The 27,182-nt window shown below is 39.5% G+C and overlaps 1 protein-coding gene across 5 annotated transcripts; it reads right to left on the reverse strand.

Annotated features, from left to right (window-relative positions):
- Positions 1-1,533: 1,533 nt before the first annotated feature.
- Positions 1,534-25,327, reverse strand: LOC118428952 (RING finger protein unkempt homolog). Of its 5 annotated transcripts, none has more exons than XM_035839270.1 (17): positions 25,152-25,327; positions 24,850-25,059; positions 14,626-14,918; positions 13,977-14,112; positions 12,925-13,042; positions 12,177-12,261; positions 11,491-11,529; positions 10,257-10,354; positions 9,499-9,555; positions 8,638-8,829; positions 7,513-7,750; positions 6,932-7,045; positions 6,373-6,578; positions 5,671-5,913; positions 5,116-5,211; positions 4,586-4,747; positions 1,534-4,087 (listed from the first exon to the last, which is right to left on the reverse strand). In XM_035839270.1, the coding sequence occupies exons 1-17, from the start codon at positions 25,220-25,222 to the stop codon at positions 3,899-3,901; spliced, it is 2,547 nt and encodes an 848-aa protein (XP_035695163.1). In that variant the 5' UTR covers positions 25,223-25,327; the 3' UTR covers positions 1,534-3,898. The 5 variants fall into 5 exon arrangements, with proteins under 5 accessions (XP_035695163.1, XP_035695162.1, XP_035695164.1 ...); XM_035839269.1 differs by having other exon boundaries at positions 7,513-7,777; XM_035839271.1 differs by lacking the exon at positions 11,491-11,529 and having other exon boundaries at positions 7,513-7,777.
- Positions 25,328-27,182: the final 1,855 nt, after the last annotated feature.

Consider the following 27,182-nt stretch of genomic DNA (forward strand, 5'->3'; position numbering starts at 1 on the left):
ACAACGTTTCTTGCCTGGTATCCAGCCGTATTATTGCTCCCTTGTCTCTTCTATTTGCGGAGAGGACAGAAAAGACTCGGGAGCTATATTACGGCCACGCTACAACGTTTCTGGCTACACCGTTATCTGACCCCCTTTTCTGAATGAACTGATAGCTCATAGCCTGTGTTGTAGGAAAGGTCTAGATCTCGTTGCCAGGGTCTAAAAGCCCTTCTCTCCATCTGTAAGGCTGGTCAGACGCGTCTATGTATACAAAGCAATCTGCAATGCTCAAAAGTTGATCTTAATATTTTGATAAGGATTTGGAAGGGAGTGTGTTCAAAATCAAGTATGAATATGTATGTATGTATGTATGTATGTGTTCAACTTCTTGGTTCAACAATATCGAATTTATATAGGATAGGGCGAATTTCATTTAGTAGTAGGTGCTAGGTTCATATGCCCCGTGCCGCAGAAATAACAAGGAGCTTTCCTAGCTCAGAAACAACCCCTCACACGCAGTGCGTGGAAAGCTCCTTGTTATTTCTGAGCCATCCTCCAACGAAGGTACATTCAACGGCCGCTGGATGTCCCTGCGTAGGAGGATGTTTCTGAGTGTTCAGTCGTTACAAGATCTAACAAGAGTCTAATAGGGCTGACCGCCAAGGACAGAGCGTCAGCACTTAGTGGGTCAGGGTCGGTACCAATGAATGTTTGTGGCTGTAGGATGAAACAGACGTTAACCTTCACTAATCGCTCCCAGCCCCTTGTCGAAACGGACTGACGGACTTGGTCTAGCCTATCAACATGGACCGTGCAAGAGCGCCACCTGTCAAACGTTACAGAAACAGCACCATGTATGACTATATTTCGTGGACAGTGCACGAGCGCCTCGTGGCGGACGTTAAAGGAACAGCACCGCACCTTACATATCAGGCAGGTTTGTTTGTTTTTTTATTTTCAAACGCCTGGGTAGCCTATTCAGTTTAGAGAAACTGGTTTTCAATAGGGCCCAAATTCTATCATAGCAAAATTCATGCAAATAACGCGATTGTTCGACATTCCATCACTCAGGAGTTGCTTTGATTTTTAAACATTTAATTGTCACCATTTCTTCACCACTTTTATTAATAATGCCACAAGGCATATGCATATTTCTGACAGCCATTGAACGCATGATTTTGTTAGTGTGAACCTATATTGGTGAAAGCTCAATTGGTCACTTTTCACTGAGGTCGATGCTCTTCTTTTTTTATTCAATGAATAGTTTATTGTGACCATCCACAAAGGTACCACTTTAATCAATTTCCACATCGAAAACGTTTTGGGAATACATTAGGGAATTGCAGAATACGATAATTAGGATGAGTGTCTAACTTCCTAAGCTTACTCCTGTCATTTGTTAAAATGTTCAAGGTAACTTCAATAATTGTGACAGCTAAAAAATGCCACACATGAAACCAATGGCAGGGCAGGCTAATCTAGTACATTGTATACACAGCTTACTAATGATGCAAACTGCAAACCAACTACAAAAAATGACAAACAACAGCATAGTTTGAAATATTAGAACCTACAAAGGATAATTTTATTGATTTAGGCATCTTTAACTTACAAAAACAGTTCATAGTGTGTGAGGCATGTCTATAGTAAGCCATCCAAAGTTATAAAAGCAGTTCCTTTCTACCATCTTCATGACATTATTCCTTATCTGCAACTGGCTTGGACAGTCTTTCCACTTCAAGAGCAAAAACAAGCTGTCTTGTCTACCAGGTTACCAAGCCTATCTCATTTCATCTGGAAATTCTGATTCCCTGGTTATGTCACCATACCTATCTTACAATATGTCACTTTAATAAAAGGAAAACAGCCTAGAGTGTTTTTTGTTTCTTCTACATCTAATTGCATGATAGAGCCCATTTGACTCAGGTCCAGACAATTTCCTACACACAAATGCAAAACATGTACAGAGCTCTAGAGCATCTATCTTTGAGATGGTGCAATATCTCTGCAGTTGGTATGGAGTCAAAAAGATTAAATGCACCTTCTGTAAGCTTTAAAGACAATATAAAGGGGTTCCATGCTTTCAAGATGTAAAGACTGATTGAAAAAAAAATCTTAGAAGAGATGAAAGTGTTTCACAGTGATAAAAAATGCAATGTGCCTTTAAACATAGACATAATACATAAGCTATACAGTAGGTTTTTCATCTGAAAAAATTCATTTCACCATGAAAAGTTGTCTACTAATTATGCAGCCTACAGCTAATCAGTATATCTTATTCCCAAGCAGTGAGTAAACTTTTGCTACTCAGATGTCCTACGGACATGTATCTAAGTGTATCTCCAATCAATTAATTTATGTAGCCTCTTGTTCTTAGCTACAAAGATGCTAACCAAAGGACTGTGTAAATGAAGCATTACCTAACAAATGTAAGGCTACACAAGGGCAAATATAGATATCTCTGAATATCTAACTGTTACAACTCACCATCAAATCATTTTTCTTTCCAACCATCATTGAGAAGTTTGCACAGTACTCCAGGTGAACACCTTAATACTTTGATGTGACACAGCTTCAGGTATTCTCTGAAGAAAAACATTTCTTTGGTACGAGTAGTCGTAATCTTCAGCTCGAAGCTTCTTTCAAGAGAAAAACAATTCTGGTTGAAGCAGACATGATTGGATTGCCTCCAGCAAACTTCAACATGCTTCAAATACATAAACATGTGGTTTCTTATTCATAGATATCTGTAGCAAAAACAGCTAGCTCCAGGTGAGTATGTTCTACAATGTCTAACTCAGTATGTGAAACAGTATAGTCTGACTAGCTTGGGTTTGGGTTTTTCACCCAAGAAAGATAACATGCAAGTGTTGCTTTATGGTAAACAGAAGAGAGAAGAATTGGAGGATAACATACACAAGCAAGGAACCCCAATGTCACACACACAACACGTTAAAAACTACTAGAATAAATAAAATTGCAAACAAATTTCTAAGGTCTGGGAATAGCAAATGCATGGTGAAAATACCGCTCATAAATTAGACCATAATTCTTAAAGGCAGTATATTGTAGATAGAACTGAAATATTATGCTGATGTATGTTTCAAAGTCTAATACCAACATCATAACTGTTTAAATATGGACAGCCTTCTGACAATGGTCACCACTCCTACATTTTTTCTTTATCCAAAAAAAGCAGTAGAGAATGCATTCTGTTCAATTAACACTGGTGGCTTGGTGTGACAAATTTGGCATGAGATTTTCAACATTTGCTCCATAGATAAGAAGACACCACATTTGACAATTACAATTTTGGTACTGTCTTGGCTGAGTGTTTCTAGTCTTCCCTCAAGCTCTCTTTGCCTGTCTGACAAACAGATGTCTGAAACAGACTGACTCCAATTGTTCTGTTACAAATGATAGATCATTTTGTATGAAAGTATGACACAATGATTCATCAATGAGGCAGACCTAGCCAGGCTAGCCAAGACAGCACAGGTGTAAGGATGTATCTCCAGCCTTTTCCCTCTTCTACAACATGATTTATGTTGCACTATTAGCAATACTACCACAAAAGTGTCCACCGACTGACAACAAACTAAAACTGATATGTCCCTACAAGCCTATGCTTTGAACTAAAACACACATGCACATGGCAACAACATTATCCATTAAAACCACTACTATCTTGCAGGTATAGACTCAAAAATAATGGAATGCAGCTAATATGAATTTCTCCCACAAAAGACAGTGGGTTATGTAGATGATTTCCTTCTATATAGTTACAATGTAGGCACTATGCAGATTAGATCAGCTTCTCATATACACTACGGCAATGTTGGCAGAAGTTGGGGAAAAGGCTGGTGAAACAGGAGCACGAGTTACAACAGGTAAAATTTTGCTAAGAGCAGTTGGCTCATAATGTGGGTACTTGAGGCAGTACGACAGTGGACCTTTGTTGTATTTGAAGGTGACAATAGGGGCATTCCTTCTGTACCGGAGCACAGATCTCGCACATGACGTAGTGATTGCAGGGCATGACGGCCACACAGCGATTCCTCTCCTGACATATCAAGCACTTCATCGCCTGAAGCTGGTAAATAACCTACAGGGAGATACATGTACATTGTTTGATTAGCTGTCAATCACAATAAACAGTGTAACATGCAACAAGAGAAAGACATGGCCATTTGATGAAACATATAAAGCAGTTGATAGAGAAGGCTAAACTGCTTGAACAGATGAAAAAGAAATTCACAAATTAAAAATTATGTATACTATGATAGAAGCAAAGATATTTGCCTAGCTGCTTTTGACCGTCAGAAATGACGTTTGAGAAGGAAATTTGTAGTTTGTCTTCACATGCAACAAGCTGTAGGCATAAGTAGTTGTCAAGTGTTGTGGCAGTGGAGAATCGGAATATCCAAACATAGCAAACCTTCATCAGAGATTCTTGTTAAAGTCAGATAACCCTGTTTCATGTTATACAAAAAATGGAGATGGAGAGATTTTCACCAAAATTTGATACAGCAGGCCATCCCATCCACCCAACCAACCACCCATATATTTTGTAGACCTTACACTTTCTTAAACCACACCTCACCTTGTCTAATCTCTCCAGATCTTGCCTCAGTTGTTGCTGATAACTTCTCAATGTTGTAAGGGGAAGCTTCTCCATGTCGGACAGCTTTTGCAAAACGTGTAGATGTGGCCCGCCACTCAAATTTTCTATGTCTTTTCTCAGCACTTCTGCTTGGTTTCTAACCTGCATACAGGGAAACAATAGACAATGTTTAGAGGATGATGAAACATGTAATCCTCCTTAATCAATGGACTGCCCATCTTTTACTTAATATAGATTCTACTAGATGGCGATCACTGAGGTGCTGCACAGTGACCAAAACTAGTTATGTGTGACCCTTATTTTCAAAATTGGAACATCATTCAAGATGCAATAAAGAAAATATAAAACAAAACAAAACATAAAAAAAAGTTGCTCCATATTTACGAAATTTGTCAGGGATCTGTAAAATTTTTGGTCGCTCAGTGGTCTCAGTCTCTCGTGTAAAGGGGGTGAAACTTAAGCACACACAGGAAGATGAGTTGGAAACAATATATCTACTTGATGCTCACCTCATCTCTTTCCACTATTGCCTGTAACTTTTCTTTTTCTGCAGCTTTGGCCTTTTCTGCATATTCAGATGCCTCCTTCTTCCATGCATCGCATGCCTGTCAAATAAAATAACAAACAGTCATGACATGAAGACACGAACATGGATTTTGACAAATCAAACAGAGTAAAAACATATTTTTCTTGCATACAGGAGGGATCTGGAGATAGAATAGGATGGTTTCTCACAATGTAGTGCTGACCATGGTTGTGGGTGGTAGTGAGAAGGCCCTGAATGTCTGACAGAGGCATAACAGAGCAGAAGAAACACAGTCAGGGCTGCCTCCAGATTTACCGGTAATTTTTTTTCTGTCACACTGATTGTTTGGGAGCCCATGTTGTTGATTTTCCTGTTAAACGTGTCATTTTGAGCTCACGAAAATAGATTTTCATGTCATGAAGTTTAGATGTTTGGGACGGATGTGGACATATTTTTTCCGTCCCAACAAGCAAATTTCCACCCTGGGACGGAGGGACAGGTCCTGGAGACAGCCCTGAACACAGTGAACATGTCTCACCTGTTTAGCCTGCTGCCAGGACTCCTCCCAGGACTGGAGTTTTGTTCTACACGCGTTGAGCTCGTCCTGTAGCCTCTGCACCTCGCTGTTGGTAGAATTGGTAGATGAGAATGTGGAGTGGCTGCCCCCGACTGACAGCAGGGGGGAGTGAGGCCCTCGTGTTGAGAAGTTCTGTGAGCCCAGGTCCATGAACCCTAGTGACCTCATCTCAGGGGCAGGCTGGCTAAGGAAGGCTGCTGCTGCCTGCAGTAGAACAGAGCAAAACTGCCAAGGTTACAACAGCAAGAATAAAACTGATATACTTCTAAAAAAACAGATTAAAAAATTCTCATATATCCTGATATACTTCTAGTTTATTCCACTGGAATTCTAACATTGCAATACAATGCGCTTCCCACGATAGGCAATATTGCTGATATTAGGTGCCATCAGTTGACCATAAAACATATACATTTATGTATAACTTAGTCTGGATCAAAAAATCTCTCTAGCGTTGCATAATCACTTGAAATTCCTATTATAAATAAAATACTAGTAATATATATTCCAGTGGTCTAAGCCTACTTATTATCAAGGGCCCATTTTCAAAGCAAACAAGATAACTGTGATCAGCTATCTTGTGCATCAATGAATCAGCAGATAAGTCTTTTATGACAAAAAAGATACTTCCCCCACCAATCAGTGCCCAGAAGAGAGACTGACCTGTTCTATTTGCTGCTGTTGGTGCTGTTGCTGCTGGATGTGCTGTGGTACAAAGGCAGGGGGCAGCTGTCCTAGTGGGGAGGGGGGTGACTGGGAATGTGTGGATGACGCTCCTAAAGACCCTGGGATGCTAACAGGGGTGGAGCCGGCCCCGCTCAAAATGCCTTGACTCAAGGAATTTGATAAGGAGTTGGACCCCATAAAATCTGGAAGAAGAAAAAAAAACAGCCGTCAATAGTTCCATCAGGTTGGTAAGTCACTGACAAGTTCTCCGAACACAACTTTTTACACAACACAACGGGTTTACCTACGGTAGCCAACGTTTTGGCCATCGTCTTCAGGGGAATACTGACAGACGGTCACCAAAACATTGACTAGGTAAAACAAGTATAGGTTGTGTAGAAAGAACTTATCAAAGAAACAAAAGAGTCTTGAAGAAGTGACAAACAATGAAATTCAGGAAGCCTGTAGCTCCTAATAAGGATAACAAAAGGTGGTAAAACCAAACACAAGGAACACGAAGAAAAAACACATATTAACAGACTTTCTTGCTACTGACCTAGCCCTAGTCCTGTACTGGAGCTGGCTGCAGAGCCTGACTCGTTGTCCAGTTCTTTATCTATTGCTGACCCAACATCAAAATCATCCAAGTTCATGTCCTCTAGAGCAGAACCTACATGCAGCAAGGAAAACACCAGTCAGTAATACACACAGTTAAAGGCATCATCTCAATAATTGGATTTGTTCACTCAAAATGAAGCAAAATCCCAACAAACTCAAAATCAAATGATTAAAACAGGGTCTTCTCCTTGGATTTTTAGTGTGCTATACTTCTAACATGAATTATAAGGAATTGTGAAACTATTGGATATCCAAAGAAGCAGTTAACATTCAAATTTACTAACTTATATAGTACATTAAATTGAAATACAATAAGCACCCTTAGATCTCAGATAGACTAAGCAAAAAATTTAGATTTTGACACTTTCTTGTACATATACATTTTGCACTACTACACAATGCATACATGCACCTTTTCACATTTCTTTCAAACAATATAGCCAGTATAACCACCCTTTGGCATAACACAAGCAGGCATGTTTAAGAGAGTTTCACACTGGTCAAGTTATTTCCACATACCTACAACAGACTCCACGGTATCAGAGGCAGGATAAAAAGGCCTAGCTGTTGGTGTTAACGTTGATGACGTGACCATGGTGGTCATGGATGATAAAGAACTAGACAGAGGTCCTGAATTGTGGACTGACGTCACGACTGCCGTGGCGGTCCCCAGGAGGTTTTGCTTCCTCCTGAGCTTCTCCTGTTCATCCAGGCTCGGGTCGCTGTCAATCAGCTGCAGCTGCTTCTTCAGCTGGGCCTGGAAATGGAACGGATTGGTCCATAACTGCAACGTGCGAGGGGAACAAAAACAAAAGATGTAGCAAAGCAAATAGTGAAGGCAGGACAATGCTGAAAAATGTATCCCTCTCCTTAACTTGACAAGATGACTAAGGAGCTGTGCTCCAAGGTTTAGCATGCCAAGGTCCAAAAGATATTTTTTTACACAGAATGAGATATACTTAGAATGAGATAAACTGTTATCAAGAGATTGAGGATAACTAAGATAAAATAGCTTTTATGAAAAAGACATTACGGTGGTAAGCAAAAAATCTTTTACCTTAAAAACTTCTACATATTTGATGTATATACTTACTTATTTCAGCCACAATTCAAACAACTTATATGCAGATATTCCCATTCAAAAATCTATTCAATGCTCCACACTTTTGCAATATGAACAAAACTTCTTGCTTATTCCATACAGCGCTCTAGCCAGCTCGAAATTTTTATCCGTCAATCAATTCCCACAGACGGGAAAATTCTGCTAAAAATCTTTTTTTTAATCATCACGTTCAAATTTCCATCAACTGCAAAAATGTCTACCTCGTGCGATTGATATCACGCCCTCCAGCATATAGTGCCCCCAGAGGATAGAATAATGGCGCTGTTGGTTATATTAATTTTAAAGTTTACGAAAGTTAACTGATGTTGTCATTGGGAGAAAATATGACGCCACGCTGACATTTTGTAATTATACAACTTTTATGTGAACAATATAGCATCGTGTCTGGGCCTTCTCCCCGCAAATCAAGGCGCTAAAATCAACTCCGGATCGTTCCCACCGCTTGCATGCCGGGTATACAAATCTGACATTACGTAATGTACTTGTTTTTTCCAGCCACGTGTAAACACTACAGGCCTAACCTGACTGTCTTCCCTCTCCGACCCTGGTGCCTTCTGGTACGTTGACCCTGACCCCAGCCCGGTGTCGGACGAGAAGCTACTGCTGGTGGAGGAACTCTGGGAACGGGGTTTACTGATAGGGTTCAGGCTGGGCGGGGTCAGAGACTCACTGATGGAGCTGAACACGCCCGACACAGGGGCTGAGATTGGCACCTGGACAGAAGGGCACAGCTAAAATAAGTCTTCAATATAACAAGTGACAATAGCGAGTGACAACACCGAATGAATTGTTACATGTTAATAAGGGTAAGAGGAAATGTGGTGGGAGAAATATTTGTGTGCAGTGCGGTTATGCTATACTAGTTAGTTGGTTGAAAGGTGCATTACACAGGCACGTTCGTTTGTTAACTCAGGCCGTTGTAGTGCCATGCAGCACATAGGGCCAGCGGCAAGTTTCCTTGCTGTTTCAGTCGCTGGGTATATTTTTACAGAGAGGGGTTGCTAGTTGTTCCCCTAAACATGCTTGAGGTACCTTTCTAATACACAGGAATCCCATTTTACGTCCCTTCCGAAAAAAACGTCCCAACCAAGATGCGCTACCAATAATTGAACCAGGGTCTCGCAGTTACCAATTAATTGGAACCAGGAGCTCAACTGTGAGGCTGCTCCTGGTTTAGCTACAGGGACATCCCTCACATACATGCACAACTTGCACAAGACACAGAGAGCTGCAGACATGTTGTGCTGCACAGCTGATCAGTTTTTTTCCAGCAATTTTGAGGAAAATCAGATGAATCGAAAGAATTTACTGCAAGGTTTAACACCTTTCAACCAGGTTGACTGTACAAATATCTACCACGACACTTCTACAGCTGACTATACCTGCAGACGTAGTGTTGGCCTGTGTACTAGTGGGAGGTGGTTATTGAGGGACCACATCTGGTGTGGAAGCAATATGAATCAAAGAGAAATCATCAGAATCAAGGACAGTATGCACTTTAAATATGCATAACAAAAAGGTAGTCACATGCTGTCATAGTAGGCTTCATCAAATCATTTCAACAAAATACAGCAAAAGCCATGTAGAAAGGATAAAAAAAATCATTGTACGTAAACATTGTTAATTGATCACAGTTGGTTGAGGCAGCAGAATAATAGAAAGGAGCTGAAGTGGATTTGATGTGTGGTGTCAAAGTGGTGATGTTATAATGATTACATTGTACAGTATGTAGGTGTGAACGCATCTTAGCATTTCAACATTTGTAAACACTTGTTGATGTCCTTTTGCACAAAAAATTAATGTCTTTAGTACCACTATAAGTGACAATGGACTAGGATTAAAACTACCAGTGTCTCTCTATATGAACAAGAGTTTTGCTGTCGGAAACAGGAGAAGTCTAGCCACAGGTGCAGTTTTGCCCCTGGCTGTGAAGTGCTGCACTTACGGCCACCCTTGACATTTTATACATGCAATGTCTAATATCTTCATAACACCTCCACGGATTACATTTGTATGTTGGGTATCTGGATTAGCACATATGAATGTCAATAATGGGAAAGCTATACATATCAACCACTACCGACTATGAGATCAACGACTACCTGTGACAGTATGTAAGGCTAGAAGGGTGTGTTCTCACCTGTGACACCTGTGCAGGTGTGCCTATGGGGAGGGGAGGGGCAGACGAGGGGATGGGGATATCATCCAGGCCAGTAGAGGAGCCGGCTGTGTTGTCTTCTGCATGTGGGGAGAAAGTCATGGTCAAAACACTCAGAGAAACCTGACTTGACTTATCAAGTGCTGTGATTGGTGTATATTCTTAACAGTTTTTTTTGTGACATTGCAGCAATTCTAGCAACAAGACAGATATAGACATGTGCTGACAGGATGGTTTCATGGTCTAAACACTGATCACTTAATCTTACAGTATTGATGATGAGTGTTATTTAACTCCATGGTTAAGATAACAGAATTTCATGTCAGATACATGTATGCCAAGTTTACCACTGTGGCACTGCACACAGATCATAACAAAGACAAGCTGCAAAGTTTGTTGAACTAGCTGCTGGAAATCTATACAGATATGTTTTTTTAGTTTACCATCCTCCTTGTAGTGAACTGATGCTCAAACATTGGACATAGATAAAGAAGAATAAAGAGGTAGTAAATGTAAAGCAGGTTGCAGGAAAATATCATTCACCATCACCATGTAGCAAGTCTGCAGCTTTCATTGGTATACATGAAGGTACAAGGGAGAGAGGCCCAAGATATTTATCAAAATTAGGGTGAAATTTATCAAATGGGGGCAATTGAAAGCCACCACATAGATGTTTCTAGCCTAGGGGAGCATACTTGTTTTCATCTGCATGGGGCTAAATATGTTCAATGATTACAGAAGATTGGAGAAATCACACACATTCACAGTCTTTATTAAGTGCTAGGATTATCATGCTATTGTAGTATGCTTTCAGTGTTCAAAATGTCAGACTGCATTTGTTTCATCTGATCAGTAGGGAAGGAAGCAGGGTAAGGCCACCTGTGTCAGAAATATCTGGATATCTGTTCATTCTATGGAAGCTACAGTCAAGGAGAACAAGAGCCACAACACAGAGATGTTTACGATAGTATCTACCATCATTATGATAGTAAATTTGTCAACCAAGAAATTCCATACTGACAACAAAAATATAGGTTTGATCTACACAAAAAAGGTACAGACATAAACAGACAGATTAGATAGAACTTTTCTGTTATACATCAACCAAATAATTGGAGATTTTGGATAGGCATGTGATTATCGTGTTTTAGACTGTTGTTTTCCTATGACTGTTGCGTCTTCCTCTCATATGTACAGGTAAGAACGGGTCGCTTGCCTTGAAAGGGGGACGAGTCCAGCAAGTACATGTAGTCTCCTGATAGAGGGGTGAAATTCAAGGGCATTCATTCAACAACTCACAAGTAGGGGACTGCCTATCACAGCCATGTGATATCTAAGTAATGATACTTATAGGGGGTGGACACTAATTGATTCTACTACATGTATTCTACAGAGAGGACATGACACATACTAAAGACACAAGGGCTTATGTTGTTGCATGCAAGATGTATGTACGTATGTAGCCTGTATTATTATACTACACAAGGTAGCTTTTCTTGCAGAATAGCCAACTGGAATTCAAAAGACCAAAAAGAATCAATTATAATAATATATATTTACTGGAGACAACTAATCATGGAGTCTCGGTGGTATGTTCTTTCCGTTTTTGATCTGCAAACAGAAAATCTATGCGCAAAAACCAAAGGTTACATTGATGCTATGATCATTAGAAATAATGTTTCTTATTGCTGTGATAAAAACAAAGATGAAAGTAGACATGGTCAGACCAATTTTGTTTGTAAGGATAGTTTCAAAGGGGATTGGGGTGCTCAGAACTTTTTCGTAAACAACTTTCCAAAGGTCAAAATTCAATTTATTTTTTTTACACAAACTTTGGTAAAAACAAGAACTTTTTGGTTGGTTAGGGAAGGATACGGAAGACTCAATGGTAGAGATACTTACGTTCAACATGTGCAAAGGCACAAAATGGTCCACGTGGACAATAATTTGTCTGCTGCATGTCGTTACATTTGGTAGACTTGTAAATCTGGAGGGGAAGAAAGAGATACAAGAAGATGAGGAGACTGGTAAGAACAAATCAGTTACTCAATTTCAAACAAATCTCACTTGCTCTGGTTGGTCTGGTAATGTTGCTAACAAGAACAACATCAATCACACAAAAACACATCAAAGTTAACTGTTTCACTAATAGATATGGGTTGACAGACTGATGACAAGTACAATCAATTATTCAACCTGTTTCTTCAGATCTGACACACCCACATACACTGGGTGGAAATCATGTTGTTATGGTGCATAGGACAATATTCTCCTTTTTCTAGTTAAAATGTCAGCTTTACCTCCTATCCAACCCCAACACCTACCTGCCCACAAAACATGCTTGCACACACACACACACACAGACATGCTCACACACACACACGGATATACACACAAATGGACACACACACTCATGCACACACAAATGGACACACACATGGACACACACACACTCATGCACACACATGCTCACACACACACACACGGATATACACACACATGGACACACACACACTCATGCACACACACACATGCTCACACACACACACGGATATACACACACATGGAGACACACACAGGTACATACACACTCATGCACTCACACACACACACACACTCCCACTCCCACTCAGACAATACAGGCACATACCTCTGGGTGGAATTGCTGCTCTGTCCTAGTGTGACAATACTGACAGTTGTCCCCATTCTCACACAGAGATGGATCCCCCCACTCATCACCATGCTTCACATTAGGACAGGGTGTGGACCTGCCAGCAAAAAAAACAAGAACAACATCAACAGGGCTCGAAATACTGGGTGCATGTGCACCCAGGTGCACCCAAAATTGGAGCTGTGCACCCAATTATTTTCTGTGGGTGCACAGGGTCACTTGTATACATCATACTCTTGACATCTAAGTGTTAGAAAGATAATAAGAATGTTTGTCATGGTACTTGTTTAAGAATTTGGTAGTATGTAACTAGGTTTTGTTATTAGGTATTTCTGACATTCTACTTAAATTTAAGTGGTGCACCCAAAAGTTTTTTGGTGCACCCAATTTTTCAAGCTGGGTGCACCAGTGCACCTAATCCCAAAAACGAATTTCGAGACCTGATAAACATCAACATCAACAACAAATCAATTACCTGAAATGAAAATGATGAAAAGATTGAGGGTACATGTACTTGAGTCTCCTTTAGGCCATATTGATCTGATTATGTGGACAACATCCATGTACATCAATTTGTGGCCGTATCAACATGAAAGGTTTTTGACCATACAAAGTAGCTGCAAAATGAGCAAATACATGCCATAAATTGCAACAAAAAAATCTAAAAATAACTACTAATGTCGTAGAATGCCAAACTCAGTCCCAAAGTAAAAAAGAGGTGAAAGAATAAAATGAAGGATCTATTGTTTGGCATACCATATTCTGTGTGTTCAGTCGTATGTTCAACCTTCCTGACCACTTAGATCTCATATTATATTATAATGGAGGCAATTTTTTTTACCAAATTTTTTTTTAATCGCCACTCGCACCAGATTTCGGGCTCCCAGAGGATGTCATTCATATAATCAAATGAACATGGCCTTAGACAAAACAAGGTATCTTTCTACAATTGAATGTCATTGGTTACAAATGTTGTACTGAGCTTGCTGAAGTATAGAAGGTTCAGATGCACTGTTCTCGGTGGATCTTACCTATACTTAAACTTGCGAGGACTTCTCCTGCGATCTCTGGAATTGTGGTACTGTGGGCAGGCATACCCCTGTCGACAGAGCCTGGGCGGTCGTTTGCATGATTCTGTCTTGTAATTTGCTAAAACAAAGTTGGTATCTGGCAAAAAGATTGGTTTAGAATCAGTAAACATATCATGGCAATAATCAAAATACTAGTTTTACTGTTATAGAATAAGTTTAGACATTGCTACCAAACAATTTTGCTTTCGCTTCTTTGTAGTCAAACCTTGCTACTTGCCAGGGAACTGCAGGTTTAGTACATCAAGGACAAGGGTGCTAATAAACTTGAGTCTTGACAAGACTTGTTACTTGTCTTGTTCATATCATCTATGAGTTGAAAAGTTAAAGGTCACAATGAATTCAAAGGTTGGCTTTTATTTTTCCTTGTCAGGATGACTGAAGAGTGAAGACATATATTTTCTAGCTTTCCAGAAACCTGATAGCCTGGTATCCAGTCGTATTGTAGCTCCCGAGTCTCTTCTATCCTCTCCACAACAGAAGAGACTTGGGAGCTATAATACTGCTGGATACCAGGCTAGAAACCTTACACAGGGTTCAAAATTACAACAACAACAAAAAGTATCCGAAAATGTTTGTACGTTGTACTCACCATTCCACTTTGGGTCTTCATTAACTATCATATTCTTTTCTTGTTTCTCCGGCAGGGAGAGCCCATTCGTGTCGGAGGGATTATTCCCCGGTGTCTGCTGCTGAGCCTGCAGCTCGCGGATATCGTAGACCGCAGGCCGGAGGTCGTGCGGGCCGTGTGCAAAAGCACAGTGGGGCCCGTTTTTCACACAGTAGCCTCTACTATCTGTCTCATGTACGCAGGTACTGGTTTTGTAGTAGCGTAGGTGATATCTTCGTTCTGTGTCCCCGGCAGTACGGTGTAAATAGGGGCAACTGCAAATGGATTACAAGATAAAGGTCAGAAACACGATACAACTTTCACTCCCAACAGCGTGGAAACAAAATACCACCTTTGGAACAAGGATAACCATGGGTTATAGATCAGGTAAGATATTGTATAAAAGGGGGATCTTTCTCAAAGAAGCCACATAAATATAATCTCAGGGTGTGACTGGCATGGCACATAGATTATTAGATATATCATACACATGATAACAACGAAAGTACAACTAAATCAAATAACTAGTGGCCCTTCCACTAATAAGGTGATAAGGTGCAATAAACCCTCAACAGATTGTGTAACAGAGACAACATGGAGACATAGTACATGGGGTTACGGGTAGCCTGACAAAATCATGCTACTAGTAGCCAACCCAACAGTTACAAGGATATATCATAAGAGTGGACACTACAATAGCCTGATTAAATCTCGCTTATAGCAGCCCGCCCAACATCCGCCGCCCCCCCTGCGGGGAGGGCCAGTTACAGCCCTGGACAGCAATGTTTGTGTTACACAGACTAGACACTACAAGAGGTGCATACATTTGAACAAAGCTTTGCTACATGTATATATTCTTTCAATTACACAAAGTATGGCCAACAAAAAAGCTTCCTACATGTCTAGCTAGACTTGTGTAGCTATAGCAAACATGTATGCCATCCCTATAAACCATTCCTTCCACAGTTGAATGCAAACATGAATCAACTGTTTCAGACATTTCAATTAATGCCATATTTCAATCACAGGCATAATTTGTGCAGATTCACGAAAACTTATCAAAGTGTACCGAACAACCTGCTGGTTATAATAATGACATTTGCCAAAAAATGGCTCTGTACACATTCATCACTGATTAATCTAATAAATTAATGTATTGCTATGAACATTACTTGATTTATCTAGCAGTTGAACCAGCCATTACTATCCAGAGGAAGGCCACATTAAAAACCTTTAATTAATACCCACCGATTTACTATCACAGATTCACAGTTAACCTAATGCACAAATACCTTTTCACCTGTAGAGAAATTACCTGTTGTGTCAGTTTTTCTCAGGCAGGTTAGGAAGATAATTGCAGGTCAGAAACAATTACCGGAATTTCCCACCACCTTCATTTTCCTTCCTACACCGACATCTTGTACTCTACATGTTTATATTGGTTACAAAGTCTGTAGTTACAACAACAGGTTCCTTGCTGGAGTTTTTGCATGCCGTGATCTTCCCCCACATTTTCTCTTTTCCAAGAAAGAAGCTTTCTCCATATTCATATGCAATCAAGGGACACATAATCCTAGCCCACCTGCTCCCACCGTGGTGCCTACAGTACATGTATGTCAGTGGAAAACTAATCCACATATGCATGGCTCCCAATGTAGGGTGCATATGCACACAAAATTGGAGCTGTATACCAATTTCTGACTGAGGACGCACCTACAATAGTTGATATTTTGTACGCACCTACAATTGTTGATATTTTGTACGCACCTACAATTATAGATATTTTGCATGGTTAAAGATGGTACACATATTCTTGATAGCTCAAGTGTTCAAGCTATGACAGAAAGGTATGTGATTATGTTTTCCTGACATTCCACTTCATTTTATATTGTACACCCCAATTTCATAAATCTAGATTTTGAGGTTAGATGCATCAAAACACATGTTCTCAAAGAAATCATTTCGAGCCTTGCCATAATTGCACAGTACTGTATAAATCAAATCATATGAAGCAGTCCGATCCAGTTGTCTACATTTTTCACAGAAAGTAAACCAACAATTTTGGGACATTTTGTTTTAGTTGGTAGATCTAAAAGGACAAGTACTTGTCTCTAAACATCTGAGAAGTAAATACAAGTGTATACTTCTTGAAGTTTTCAAAACAAATTTCTTTTCCGGCCAAACATTTTGCAAACAAAGGCTGTGATATGAGAATCATAAGATACTGACAATAGCTGACAACACACAATATATTTTGGTAAAATCAACCTCCTTGGTAAAATCTACAAGTCTACCTGTCAATTCTGTAACTAACATAAATGACAACCTCACGAAGGTCAGAGGAACACACTGATGACCGAGAAGTAAATTTGTTTGTCTGGAAACTGTAGCTTGTCATATTTTACCTGGCTTACAGCACACCTTGAAAGTCTGTTCCAACAGTACAACCTGGGTCTCAAACTAACCACAGAGAGATCTGCAATGGTGTTCAAACAAAGCATAACACTATGAGCAGTAGGTGTACTTCCTGTGTATGAGATCAGGTACACCCCTTCGCATATTTGACAAGGACAGGCACGCAACAGAGAGCATAAATTGGAATATAGAACAAAGTACCCACCTGTTACACCCGCCCAGGCCAGGTACATTTTGTAACCATATACTTTGGACCAGAAAAAATGACTGGCCCCGTATGGCTCTTACGATGGAGGTACTAGGTACAGTTACCTACTAGACAATGATCGGATAAAAGCAAACAAAGGTGGATGTATCCAAGAAGGTAAGCCATGTGAAAGGCATTTCCCAGGCGACTGAGAGAGCTTTCAATTCTACATTATTTGTACTTATGCATTACGTTCAATAGAGTCATTTGTTCCAACAAGCTACAGTGTATATATAACACCATCATGTTACAGTATCTCGGCTCCTCTGTGACTGGGATTGCTAGATAGCACATCGCTGAATACTGACAGAATGTTGTAAAGGTTACCGCAAATCACTACAAAACGTCTACTAGAATACTATAGAGACAACAAAATAAGCCCAGAACATTTCTGTACCTATAAGTTGACAATTCATCTACTGTCTCCTACAAGGAATATATTGTATCGTGTGAATATATTGTATCATCAGCACCTGACGATGTAAACTGTAATACACCACACCTAACGATACAGAAGTAAGAGGGGTACCTGCAGTTCACAGCCACCAGTTGCTTCTGTACATGTACAGCATTCTTCACTAGGGTCTTGTTCAGTACAAGACAGTGGCCCATACACAGTGCAGGTGAGACTGGGAGGCCTCTGCGATCTGTTCCCAACCTCCCATTCATCCCTACTGGCCTGTCGATTAGTCTGCAGTGTGCTCCAATATACACCCTGCCCTTATACATACATGTAAGCAATTATCCCACAACAACATCACAGTTCTGCAGGTCTTGATTGTCTGGGCTCCTTGTCATCGTTTTTTATCTCGGCGGAATGGATAATGCAACAATGTGTATCTTTCAACCCGCAGCCGTTGGCAAGAATAAAGGCGCACACTATGATATGAAAGGTGTCATACTGCCTGCAATCTTTGATCGTCCTATGATTGTCTGAAACTGCCATACACTCTGCGAGTTCAGGGACCACCTCAAGAGTTCATATGCCTGCACTAGGCAACATTTTGTAAGTACTTAAACTTAAGCAATCTTGGGTGCTGTGTTGAAATTCAGGACAGCTAACTTGTGCATAAAATGGTAAATGACAATTGTACATAGTCTTGAAAATCATAGGCCAGTTAGACTCATATAAACTTGCACTGGTACACTGTGAGAACTTGTGAAACATTGGTAAGTTCAGTTTTAATTTGAAATAACAAGATTTTGTACATACATACCATTGTCTACTTGGTCAGTATTTTATGTCAAGAATACATTTTTGAGAGCAGCAATTAGACTGATAACAAGTGCTGAAGCAGCGGATGGTAAACAGACCACCTGTGTCTTATGTTTCATTCAACATACTGGTGCTGCACACCTTCTGCCCAGCACTGATTACTACAGTTGTAGCTGTAACCTGATACACACTGTACATCTCCAATCAGTGCTCCTGGGCATGTCCGAATCATTTTCTTACCTAGAGATGGCTAGGAAGCTATCCTATGAATAACATGGCACAATAATTATCACCGGAAAAATACTTTTTTTCCACTCATCTTATGTATGTGTATATACATGTGCCTTATTTCTAGGTTAATTAAATTTCCAACAATCTCTGTCAATTTTCTTTTTTGCAATTGCAATCATACTGTGGCCTCATTTTTTTGTCATCAATATACATGTAGTATCTGGACAAAATATAGGTTAACTGTTTGGTTTTCAACATTTATGAATTCTAACTTTTCCCTGCTGCCTAACTCTACAACTGATGCATATTTGGAGCCAAAACAAAAGGCTACTTCTGCAGGGAGAATGTTCATATGGTTATCTGTTTCTATGAATGATCATGCCAATGACCAAACACATACTCAGTACTAGTAGGTGTGGGTACGGGTACTGAAAATTCAGGTCCATGTACGGTCCAGGTCCAACCTAAACCTACAATAATTGTTTGTGAAAACTTGTGAATGGGCGATACTCAATACCAACGGATTTTGTTTGGTGGGATATCCGAAATCTACTGGCATTTTAAAATCCACTGGCGTTTTAAAAACTGCCTCTGTTTCATGCCAAGTTTGACTGTCGAAACTTGGTAAAATTGACTATTAACTGTGCTATACTCTACGTAACGCTGTTGTTGTTTTCTTGGACCGGTAAGCCAAAAAAATGTGAATGCCTACAGTATAATCTGTTCATTTTCCAATCGGTGAAAAATCCAGTCCACTGATTTTTTTTCTGGACCAGTCCAATAAGAAAAATGGTTTTGTTCCGTTACGGTCCTCTAATACGTAGGAAGAAAAAAACTTGTCCACTTCCAATACAAACATGTCTGACATTTATCGAAAATTTCACTGGGTTCCTTTTCCAGATTTGGGCTCTTTCAGAACTACAGGATGAAGTTTAGTGATAATTCAAATGTCAGGATCAAATGTCTCAACTATACATATGTCTCCTAGCCAATACTCAACAGTACTATCTACCTGCACACATTTCCATTTAGTCTTTGATACTGCAAAGAAATACACTGCCAAGCTTCTCTTATCTAAGCTATTGGCAATTTTCCCAAGGTAAAATAATATGATATTGACTTGTGAGTCATACAGAAATACTGGATGTCACACCTAATATACAAACCTCCACATGCTACAATACTGAAACAATATCTAAAACATATCTAAAATGTTTCTTTACTACTTGTAAGGTTTGATATAACGTTAGTAGTTATGAGTCATCGTACATGCCATTTAGATTTGCTGTGATATGGAACCCAAAGATTGAGTCAGCATGATGAAATACATTATTTATACTGAAAACAAAATGGCAAACAGTATTTTGAACTATGACCTTTCTTTCAAGGCCACACATTTGATTTTCAGGGAAACTATCGAAGAGTAGCAGCACTATGGACAACATGCTTACAATTTCTATCAAACAATAATTACAATACACTTTATCAGAATGAAAAAAATTGACCATATGATTATAACTGATTGGATTGATCTACCATGTCTGTTATTGTTTTCTTCAAATCAATATTTAGAGGAAAAACTCATATGGTTATCTTACAGTATTTCAGACTTGGTTTAATGATTATTCCTTCTTTATCAGAAAATAGAAGAGTAAAAACTACACGTTGTTTTAGAATAACAACAAATTGCCAGTTGTCCACATTGAAATGCAAATGTAATCTTGCAACAAAAACCCGAGGTTTAAAAACAAGATCTATAAGAGACAAATTTATTATCACATAACTATTTACCATATACTCAATACTTTGCGGTGGGTAACTGGCACTGAGACATGCGTTATATACTTTGTTTCCTTTGAATATGGTAACCACATCTCAGAATGTTACCATTCTTGATTTTATTAAAAAAATATGTATAGGTGTAATTCAACTAGACTAGTTGCTAGCGTACCCATCATAGTTCAAATAATGTTTCAATATCCCTGTCTTGTGAGCTGAAGGGGCACTCAACACATGCTATGTCAGGTTTGGTAACATAACCAGCAATGATGAACAATTGCATTAAAACATTAAATGTTTCCTCTACCCTAATTTGGAGTAAGCAATCATGAATCGCTCACAGTGAGGAGCTTTCCTTACTCACAGGTACCACCACTGTGCTTGCCTAACTTGCTACTGCTATATACAGTACATGCTGGATGTTACACAGTTAGGCAGATGTGCATGTCTACAGGAAACTAGGGTTAGCTGACAAACTCTCTGGACTGTTCCATTTACAGGGAATACAAGGAACATACTTGAAAAATATATATTCATCTAGATTTGAATCCACTGCAAACTTCCAAATTATAAATATTGTATTCTTACTCACAAAATAAGCATATTCTTCTTTTGAAACAAAGGTTGAGCCACCTCAATATTTGAAATGGAAAACTCCCAAAAAGTCCTTAAAATAATTCCTTTTTCTGGCATGTATGCCTGTGTGTGTTCCATTTGTTAAGTGTACTCTATTTAGACCTACTGTGATCTGGCCTTCCTTAGTCTAAAACATGCCCTGCTAAACCATTCTCACCTGGTTTTCCCATGTTGGGCCATTATACTGGCAAAAAATTACATGAGCAGTTGTTTCAGTGCCTGCAGAAGTGATTACAAGTAAGTATATGTGACATTACTGAACTGTAGTACATGGGAATGAGACAGCTAGTACTTTCTGCTGACAATAGTAACATACGTTCACATTGTAGAAAAACAGTTGTCTTCTTGTAGTTTAGAGACCGCATGACAACAATGGTTGACAACAGTTATCTGTGACAAGTTCCAAGAATATATCGTACTGTAAGACTATTGATGACAAATTTCAGATATCAAATGTTAACATTGATTACTATACAATGTAGAAGAGAAAAAAGGAACTTCTTAAGTCCACTATACATTAAAAAATTGTTGAAATCATCTATCTATTCTTTCTCCCATTCTTTCTTCAAATATAATGCTGATAATCATCATATAGAAGAAACTAGGTCATATACATAATGATTTAGTTCACTAGTTACATCTAATACAAGATAGTATAGGATCTTGTAAGTTACAAGTCTGAAGACCCTACACTATGGATAACTGGTTATGATCACCTTCAGATACAATGAGAATACGAAACACCAAAATCCCTCTTACTGTAGTTAATACATTTGTACCAAAAACCTTTTTTGGCAAAAAGGAATAGGTTGAGGTGCCTATGAAACTTTTCTGGTATACCTGACTCCAATAAAATGTAGAAGTTTATTATATCATTATGGATCTAGTGCTGATGAAGAAATGTTTAAGAGCTTCATATGACTAATGAGATTTCATATGATGTTATAGACAGATGTTCCTAATAACCACAGAACTTAATGACAGCACAAAGCTTATATTGGTGGTTTGTCTACCTTGGGCCATGACCTAGATAAATCATATTCATCTCCTACTTTTTTTACTAATTAGCGTGAAAGCAATTTACATATGAACCCCGAACTCTGACCTCCTGCAACCAGCAAGCTAGCGCCAAGAAGCGATGGGCGATGTGTTTCTGTTCACACAAGGAAAACAACGCCACAGACTAGTCTCAGACTCCGGGTCCCTGGAAAACTGTAGAAACGCGGGACGCGTGCTGTTCCCTAGCCGGCTATACTCCTCTATACAAGGGTAGCGATAACTCCTTCAGGCTTAAACTCTCCGGAGCGCTTATGTGAGATTGGCGGGCTGACTGACTTGGCTCCCCGAACAAAACTCGCTAGCTACCTGGTCCTGGCTGGCTACCAGGGTATCCTCTGGCCAGTTTACTCCTCTATCTGTTCCATTTTTTACAGTTTTCCAGCGACCTGGAGTCTGGTAGAGACTAGTCACAGACCTCGCCGGGCAGTAGAGAGCGGTCATATGTCCATCTCAAAGGTTGATGTACGACACAGCCATAAAATATCTGTTGCCAAACGCCCTAGGTCTGTTCTCAGGAAGCAAAAAATGTCAAAGACGGACGACTTTGGCATATGTCACTGTCGTATGATCTGAAATTTTCCTTGTGTGAACTGGCCCTAAACTGAACTCAGTCTTACGGGACTGGTATCTGATTTGATACTAGTAAGTTTGAGGAAATAACAATATGATAAGAGTGATTAAAAACCCATAGACATATACAAGGGGAACTGAGAAAGACAAATCATATGATACATTACTTGATACACAATATGAATTTCAATGTCTCAGGAAAGCCATTGAAGAATATTTCATACCTGTCCATTTATCACTAAAAAAAAATTGCCTGGCATGCGAAAATAAAAGAAACAAATCTTGATTTTCCTTCATCATAATATGGAGATAAAAACAAACACACTTGCTTGATTTCATAAAACATGTACATCACTAGTCAAAGAAAAGAAAGCAATTAATTCCACACTGAGAGAGATAATTACATTTTCAAACTCCCTACAACGACATTATTGTATATCCAACTGCTGAAGGAACATTGAACCCGGACGATAATTAGATTTTCTTTTACGCTGCTATTAATCTAATCATAGTGCGATCACGATTTGTTTACATAATGATTTGTTGCCAAATCAATGACAGAAATACAAACAAAACCCCAAAAGTACTAAATAGGAATAAACAACACAACTAAAACTGTGTCCAACAACCTATCTATATTTTTCAAATTAACAATGAATTGGAGGGGAGTGCAGATATGACCACTACTCCTATTACTTTTCAGACACTATTGAAATAGGATCACAAAAATACCATATCCAATTTCACACAAAAATACTACCATGGAGTGTCATAAAACAAGACAGAGAGAACCATTAAGTGTTATAGACTGTGAAAACGTTTATACATAACCGAACCGAATGGCAAAGCATTAATAACCTCGCTCCGATGCGACCTAGTTGGCCCCAATGCAAAATATTTTGGTCGGCCCACGTCGATGCCAACAATAGCACAAATGTAAACTTCCTGTTTTGGTTCACGACCCTGGTTAACCCTAGCGCCTTCTATCACGTAAAAACACCACCTGTGTAGCAATTATAACTTCTTAAAGAAACTAGGGGAAAGATCAATGCAGTAGGGATGACTTAAGTAGTCCCAGATGGATATTTCGGAAGCCTGAAGAAGAAAAACAAGAGCAAAACCGTCCCAGAAGATTTTTGAATCAGGCCCGCCATTTTGGATAGCGATTATTGTTACGCTGAATTACGTCAACATTCTTGAGGAAACTTCTTGTTTTGGAGAGTCTTGAGTTGGCTTTTGGGTGTTCAGAAATTAGAATATCTTTCAACAAACCATGAGATATTTGGAAAAGCTACTTTGTATTTAGCCAATACAAGGTTACGAGCACAATTAACAACTACGTGACCCCAAACACACAGACAGGGACAGGGACATGGTGACCTCAGTGGTCTGACAACCCGCCAAATTCGTAAAATTCAGTGAGCACAGAAATCAAAACACAACAGCTCAACCCACACAGGAACACGTGGAATAATTCTCACTCTCCTAAACACCATATAATGTCCGGAAATCCACCAAACTTCAAGAGTTTGGCGTAGAAAAAGCAAGTCCGGAAGCGAAAGTAGCGGGACTTTCCCACTACGATATGAACTGAAATCTACGGCGGAAATGGATACGATCAAAAACGCCAAGGTTGTAAAATCGACATAAAAGTCCATATCTGCATACCCTACATCTCCCAAGACACTATTATTACTTTTAGACTGAAAAATTTGACACCAAAGGAACAGAAAAATACTCCAATATTGCTTTATCCCTTCTGGCTTGTACTACTGTTTACAGTGTCAGAAAGTAGTAACAAACGCAAATGTTTAGCCACTAAGTTTGCTCTAGCATATCAAGCAAATCGAAGGTTTTAGTAAGCCAACGAAACCACAGGCTGATAACCAGTGTAATAGAGACCACAGGGAAATACTTGATATGTTTGAGGATGGCAAAATTCCTGCTGTCAAACACTTTTAAGATCAGGTCAACGTGTAGTAAGCGATCGGGAAGTTTGGAGGAGGGGGAGGGCCGATGTTTTGGCGGCCAGTTGAAATACACTTTTACTCACTCGTCTCCGTTGGGACAGATGCCTGACTGCTCGTCAAATTTGTCACAGTAGATATCTGGGCTATAGTTGAAGGTCCCGTCTCTTCTCCTGATCGGTCTTCGTCGCCTCTGGTTCATAAAATGCCAGTGGAAACAGGTAAAGGGCCGATGTTGTTGACACTTGTGCTGGAGAAAGTCCTGACACTGCTGCGTTCTGAACTCCTTCAAATACCTGGCGAAAACAAGCACGGATTAGCACCAAACTCACCACACAACACCCTGAAATGGTCTCAGAAAAGAAAATACTGTCGTCGAGATGCTTACATGTAGTGGAAGGGTTTTTCGGGAACATTTTGAACGACGGCAGCTGCTGTTTTGTTGTCCTCCGACGGCATCTTGGCTAACAACACGGACGCGCGCCCACCCAGCCGCAAGGACTCACGGGAAATCTGGGGGTCACGAGTCAAACGTAGTATAGTATGTGCAAAGTCAATATTATTTTCAGGAGGACAGAATATACAATAAAGATATATTCGCGATATTGGACGTATTGCTATTCCTAATACTCGATACCCCAACTAACCACAATGTAGTGTTACATCACTGATAGCCTTTCATGAGTTGAAATTTATGCCAGTGAAGCAGGTGGCTGTTGATATCATGATGCTGATTTTAACCTTTTTTCCTGATTGCATATAACTCAGGATTGGATTTAATCAAGGACATTATAAAGAGCCCATGGTAACCAGCCTTCAATTTGTTTTCATGGCTTTTGTTTAGTGGCATTGTGTGCTGCAATCGGTATCAAAGATTTTGCCTCAAAGGATTTAAAACTGCTGTGTTCGGATGTTGTCACAGCCCATTGGGAAAGCACTTTACACATCTTTCCTCACTTCACTCAGGTGTAAATGAGTATGTAGCTTTGGTTAGAACCATTAGGATAAGGTGACCCACTCATAAAAGTTCTATTTCCAATTAAGACAAAATTTCATTTTAAAGTGTACATGACATGTACATTCAAAGTCGTAGGTATTTGAACAGCAAGAAATCAGAATCACTCTGTGTTGTGTGCCCCAAAAATGTAATGGTGAAACAATACAAGTCAAGAAATGTATGAGAACTGTCTAGGTTTGAATTGAAATGAGATGCAAAAATAATCAAAGCCGTTATCGTGTTTTTTTTCCAAACATCTGACCAAACAGAGATTTTGAGTTAGAATGAGTTTTACATATTAAGCAGATTAGCAGAATAAAGCCAAAAAGGCTGCTCTCCAGGCTATTCAAAATCTGCCTAGAGTTGACTACCGGTACTCAGCAAAGTGCTGGCCAAAAGGGATGTCAAATGAGGAAGTAAAGGAAGACACGTCAAGAGGGCATGGCCCTTAACATCCCTCACTGGAAGAGGAGGAAATGACAGTGGAATTGGAACAGCAAACAGTAATGAAGAATACAGACAGGAGGTGCATAGAATTTGTAACATTATTTACAAGATCTATGTATATGATGAAAGATATCTTTCGAAACACTCAGGAAAAGGACAATGGCTTTGTTGAAATCATTCCTTGTACGAAGAAATAAGCCTCAGACTTACCACCTACAGCATTGTCTTAACCTCCTTGTTGACACCAAGGTTATTACTAAAACATGTGTACTGCAAGTCAAGGGTCTCATTAGGGGTGGGTACCAGTACAGGTACAAAAGGAGGTTACATAGGATTCCTTGTTTCTACCAAGTATTACTGTCAATAGTCCACAGGAAGTTAGCCTTGTAGGACTTTAAAACACAAGTGGGAGTTGAATACTCCACAAAAGTGATTTCTTTGCAGCAAAATATACCATAGTTTTCAGTATTGTCCATTCACATTAGTTCTCACATACTGAATCACTGGTCCAGGTTCAGGTCTGGACCTGGACCTAATCCTCTGGACCCGACTTGAATTTTCTGTACCGTTACCCACCACTAGTCCTCATTGATCCCTGATGGACGAACATCACTGCAGCAATTTGGCATGAGCCTTTGTAACTTTTCATTTTACAGGGAAATGATGAGACTGGTAGCAAAAGATAGGAATACCAAACTTCAGCACTGGAAGTTGAAGTGTGTATAAGATTAATTTAAAAGAAATAGAAAAAATCAAAAGCATCCCCTAGCAGTCAGTCCGGCAATTGCAGCTGCTGACTTTATATCTTACCATTGTTGGGTACCAACAAGTTCCAGCTGGTGGTGATTGCTGCCTTTATGTAGGACATATGGTCTATGTGAAGATATGATAGTCATATACTAACTGACTAATAGAATGGTATAACTGAACATTCGGTGCCTTATGAGTGAGAAAATATTATGTACCTTGAAAGTA

Source organism: Branchiostoma floridae, chromosome 13 (assembly GCF_000003815.2).
Source record: "Branchiostoma floridae strain S238N-H82 chromosome 13, Bfl_VNyyK, whole genome shotgun sequence".
Taxonomy (NCBI): Eukaryota; Metazoa; Chordata; class Leptocardii; order Amphioxiformes; family Branchiostomatidae; genus Branchiostoma; species Branchiostoma floridae.

Bases quoted from the DNA above. Each gene is read 5' to 3' on its own strand.
- LOC118428952 (XM_035839269.1), bottom strand. From the start codon at position 25,222: ATGCCGTCGGAGGACAACAAAACAGCAGCTGCCGTCGTTCAAAATGTT. The intron at 5,212-5,670 runs GTGAGACATGTT...TTTATTTGACAG, and splicing joins CCTGGCAGCAGGCTAAACAG to GCATGCGATGCATGGAAGAA. The intron at 4,088-4,585 runs GTGAGGTGTGGT...ATCTCCCTGTAG, and splicing joins ATCTGGAGAGATTAGACAAG to GTTATTTACCAGCTTCAGGC.